This window comes from Penaeus japonicus, unplaced genomic scaffold (assembly GCF_977035675.1).
Source record: "Penaeus japonicus unplaced genomic scaffold, GWHDUDI00000001_assembly GWHDUDI00000025, whole genome shotgun sequence".
Lineage (NCBI taxonomy): Eukaryota > Metazoa > Arthropoda > Malacostraca > Decapoda > Penaeidae > Penaeus > Penaeus japonicus.
Genome location: NW_028234427.1, coordinates 30,320,866 through 30,325,865, shown reverse-complemented (window position 1 = coordinate 30,325,865; position 5,000 = coordinate 30,320,866). Strand labels below are relative to the sequence as shown.

General features: G+C 44.5%; 1 protein-coding gene across 2 annotated transcripts in view; it reads right to left on the bottom strand.

Moving 5' to 3' along the window:
- Nucleotides 1-482: 482 nt before the first annotated feature.
- LOC122249462 (facilitated trehalose transporter Tret1) overlaps nt 483-5,000 on the bottom strand; it is a 4,968-nt gene continuing 450 nt past the window's right edge. Inside the window, exons 1-6 of one of the 2 annotated variants that reach the window (XM_043010356.2) lie at nt 4,567-5,000; nt 3,802-3,862; nt 3,502-3,634; nt 2,684-3,078; nt 2,077-2,223; nt 483-1,716 (exon numbers count right to left, since the gene is read on the bottom strand). The exon at nt 4,567-5,000 is cut by the window's right edge and continues 450 nt beyond it. In XM_043010356.2, the coding sequence (XP_042866290.2) occupies nt 967-1,716; nt 2,077-2,223; nt 2,684-3,078; nt 3,502-3,634; nt 3,802-3,852 (1,476 nt within the window). In that variant the 5' untranslated portion in view covers nt 3,853-3,862; nt 4,567-5,000 and the 3' untranslated portion in view covers nt 483-966. The remainder of the gene's footprint in view (nt 1,717-2,076; nt 2,224-2,683; nt 3,079-3,501; nt 3,635-3,801; nt 3,863-4,566) is intronic. The other variant, XM_086551810.1, reaches the window with a different exon arrangement.

Sequence of the window (5,000 nt, the reverse complement as noted above, 5' to 3'; positions counted from 1 at the left end):
TTTCTTCACATCTTTGTATATATTTCGTTCGCTATTTTTCACTATATGGTTAGTTTACGTTTAATAGTGCCCCTCTTCAGATTTACAAATTGTAGCAATATCTAAAATTGTTAACATTGTTGTAAATACTGTATTTTTTACGGAATTTCTACCATCGGCCACTATCATCCGTGAATGGTCCTTATCGTCTTCTTTGCTGTTTGCATTTCTTAAGGACAATTTAATGACAGTCATTGTGAGTATGTAATACCTACAGACCTGCCGGAGTGTCGTGAGGAGTCATAAATACAATTACGAAGTCAAAGTTTTTCTCTTTCTTTTTATAAAAAAATAATCTCGGAGTGTATGCCCCCCCCCCCCCTCCCCCACCGAAGGTCCTTACCGAAATTCGAGCTTATTAGGAGGATATCTTAAATCACGGGAAGAATCTTACTATGAGTTTGAGAGAGAAAGACAGAAAGAGAAAGAGAGAGATGGAGAGAGAGAGAGAGAGAGAGAGAGAGAGAGAGAGAAAGAGAGAGAGGGAGAGAGAGAAATCTCTCCTGGTATTCTCAGCGTTAAGTATAATTTCTCATGGCACGTACATCCATTTTTTCGTCATTCGTTCCCAATAAACAGCCGACGACTTTAATTTTCATTATGGACGAATTCTAGGGAAAATATGGAATTTCCAAATTTTTCTCTAAATTCAGAGGATAATGAGGTTTATTCTCATTGGGAACTTAGGAAAAGAAGAATAAGGATGATAATATTAATACTAATGATGATTAGTTAAAGATAGGAATATTAAAAATAAATCTTGAGAAAACGAGATGAAAACATATTCCTGAACATTGTAGGTTATCTCAGCATTTCTCAATTTTTTTTTCTCATATCTGTTTCTGTTTGAATAATTATTCGTGTATATCTTTATTCTAACTGTTATCTCATCTCACATCCTTACATCTTTACACCCGGGACGACTTCTCACAGCTTTGTCACATCCAACACGACCTCGCAAACTGGAGGTCGTTCGGTGTCGCTCGGTTCCGCTTTGGGATCCGTTGACGACGACCCTTGCCCGCTAGTTTGGCCGGGGTCCGCTGCGTCGAAGCTTCCTTCGATGTCCTTCAGGGATCTTCCTCGCGTCTCGGGCAAAGACTGCCACGCCAGGAGGAAGAGGAGGACGTCGACGCCCCCGAAGAGGATGAGGGTTCGGCCCAGGCCCAGGGAGGAGACGAGGCCGAGGAAGACGTACTTGACGACGAAGTTGGAGAGGTAGTAACCCGTTGTGACCGCCGCGGCCCCGAGCGACCTGACCGAGGAAGGCACCAGCTCCCCCAGGTACACCCAGAGGACAGGGCCGAGACCCACCCCGTAGGACACGGTGTACAAGATCACGCCCGCTAGCGCCATCCACGACGTCGCCCCCGGCACCTCCAGACACAGGAACGCACCCATCACGAACGAGGCGAGGGAGGCGACGGCTGAAGCGCCCACCAGAAGCGGCTTTCGACCCACGACGTCGACCAGGGCAGCCGAAACGCCGCTGGACACGACTCGGATGACGCCGATGAGCACCGCGCATCCGGAGGCGTCCAGCTCGAGGCCTGCGAAGCGGAGGGTGAACACGGTGTACGAGAACACGGCGCTCCTGCCGCCAAACTCACGCAAGACGAACGACGCGAAGAGCAACAGGACGGGGAGGTGGTTCCGCTTCTCCCTCAGATTTCGGAGCTGTTTGAGAAGGTAAGAGAAGATAACTCCGATTTTAACTTCTTTTTCACCTTTATTATTACTTATTTTTTTTTAGTAGACACATGTTTGAGCTATTTATGAAGATAGGAGAAGATAACTCCGATTTTAACTTCTCTTTCACCATTTTTTTTTAGTAGACATGTTTGAGCTATTTGAGAAGATAAAAAAATATAACTCCGATTTGAAGTTCTTTTTTTTTTAAACATTATTATCTTTTTTTTTAATAGACACATGTTTGCCGATCCAATTCCTACCCAGATTCACCAAATATTAAGACTATTCTTCCTCATCTTTTAGACTTATTTTACATTCGACATCCCTTTTCTCGGACGCCTCTACCTGCTCTTTAAGCGTCCCCTGCACAGGTGATGCCGCGTGCAAGATGGCCGAAAGTTCCTCCGAGATCTTGGCTTCGGGACCAAGAAGGCGCCGTAAGGACCGCTCAGCCTCCTTCTGCTTGCGTTTCTTCACAAGCCAATAGGGAGACTACAAAAATAATAATAGAATGAAAAATAAATGATAAATATATATATCTAGAAATCCATTCGAGTCCCCCTTATGATGTTAATTTCATTTCAGCAACGCTAAAAGTATTACAGAAAATTGATATGCTCTTTATAAGATAGCTGAATGATAAAATAGTACTAAAATGCAGACATACAGGGATACACACACACACATATGCTCACACATACACACACACACACACACACATATATATATATATATCATCATCATCATCATTATCAGCATATATATATATATATATATATATATATATATATATATATATATATATATATACATAACACACACACACACACACAAACACACACATGTGTGTGTGGTTAATATCATAACGCTACACAGTGACTGAGGACCTCACGTCTGAATAGCAACTCGCGTTCCTCCCTTCCTTCTCTCTCAATCCCATTTAGCCGTTTACCTCCGGGACCAGCGCCATCAGGAGAGCCAGCAGCACGAAGGGAACCGCGGACGCCGCCGTGGCCAGATCCCAGGGCAGGAAGAAGGCCAAGGCGTAGGAGGAGAGGGCGCCCAAAGACAGCACGACCTCCGGGACGGAAGCAGCGAAGCCCCGAACCTCCGCAGGACTCAGCTCCGACACGAGAGGTTGGACCACGACGCAGACCAGACCTACGCTGACGGCGAGGAGTCCGCGCCCGAGGTAGAGCAGCGACAGGGAGGGCGCGAAGGCCTGCAGGAGCCACAGTCCGGAGCACGGAAGGAGGGCTAAGAACATGATCCTACGAGGACCCAAAGCCTCCACCAGGGGTCCGCTCACGAAACATGAAAACAAACAGACCAGCCCGTCCAACGAAGCTAAAGGCAACAGAATTGGTCAGGTTAACAGCGCCTTCGGAATGATATACAGTACACGGCTCTATCATCGTTCAAGAGACATAAAAGGAATGCCGTGTGCAAGCGAAGCGCGGAGTTTGTGACTAGCATGTTAATTAGATGACCCTTGTGAAGGTCAATTTTAATCTGAGCACGAAAAGTCTCCACGTGCAAAATGCAACATTACTCGTTACGTCAACATAATACGCGGCAACACTCTCGTCTGAGGTCAGCTCAGAGTCACTGACATCTGTCAGCAAATCAAACATACTCAGGGCCCAATTATAATAGTTTCTGATAGAAGCAATTTCGGATAATTCCTCCCTGACAATAATTGTCACATCAAATTGTACAACTACCTAAAACACCTACGTCCATAGAAAGCTAGAATACTCATGAACCTACCCAGCCAAGCAACATCATCCTCAGTGACACTGAACTTGCTAGAATCCTCTTGGAGTTTGGGCAAGACTGCAGTCCAGCCGATGGAAAACCCAATCAGGATGTTTGAGGAAGCCACGATCAGTGCGAAAGCCGTCTGGAGAAGGAAAACTCATTGCCCACAAATTTTATTATGATCAACTAAGGAAGGTCTCTCCCTATGCTTAGAATGATCAAAGCTAATATGCTAGAATCTCCATTGCTTTTATTTCTATCTTTGTTTTAGACACAAGATTTCGTGAGTAGAATACGACTTGCACTTACCTGACGAGTGAGCGACAGTTTGAGTTCCGATGACTGGGGACATTTAACCATTGTGATGGGGCTGCGAAGAGATATACAAGATTAATTACATCTCTCTCTCTCTCTCTCTCTCGTTCCCTATCTCTCTCTCTCTTACTGTCTCTCCTCCTCCTCCTTTCTCTCTGTTTCTTTGTCTCTCTTTCTCTTTCTTTACCCCTCTCTCTCTCTCTCTCTCTCTCTCTCTCTCTCTCTCTCTCTCTCTCTCTCTCTCTATATATATATATATATATATATATATATATATATATATATATATATATATATATATATATATCTTTCTCCCTCCCTCCCTCTCTCTCTCTCTCTCGGTCTCTCTCTCTCTGTCTCTCCTCCTCCTCCTTTCTCTCTGTCTCTTTGTCTATATCTTTCTTTGTCTCTCACTCTCCCTCTCTCTCCTCATCCTTTCTCTCTGTCTCTTTGTCTCTCTCTCTTTCGCTCCCTCTCTATTTTCATCTCTCTCTCTCGCTCCCTCTCTATATTCATTTCTCTCTCTCTCTCTCTCTCTCTCTCTCTCTCTCTCTCTCTCTCTCTCTCTCTCTCTCTCTCTCTCTCTCTCTCTCTCTCTCTCTCTTTCTCTTTCTTTCTGTCTCTCTCTTTCTCGCTCCCTCTCTATTTTCATATTTCTCTCTCTCTCTCTCTCTCTCTCTCTCTCTCTCTCTCTCTCTCTCTCTCTCTCTCTCTCTCTCTCTCTCTCTCTCTCTCTCTCTCTCCCTATCTCTCTCTCACTTGAACTAACTCTCGCCGTCCTCAATGACCAATCGCAGTTTCCAAAGCGTCTGTCACCGCCGCCCAAGGCTCCTATGACGTGACTGAGAGCGAGGACGTACCTCAAGCAGGGGGCGGTGCAGCCATTAATTTCAGACGTTAACAGAACTACGCTTCATTGCCCTTGGGATTTAAAAAAAAAAAAAAAAATGTTTTCAACTTTAAACTCGAGATCAAGAATGATTTTCTTCGAACGAGGGTGGATTAAGGCGCTGTCACACTAGCATGTTTTCCGTCGTTTTTTTTACGTCAATTTTCAAAAATTGTCAATTTTCAAAAATTGTCAATTTTTGGAGGCACGCAGCGATTGTGCACGGTTATGCTAAACTTTGTTTTAGCGTAACAAGAAAAAGCAAGAAAATATTTTCAATCAAATATTCCTCTGAAGGGCGTGT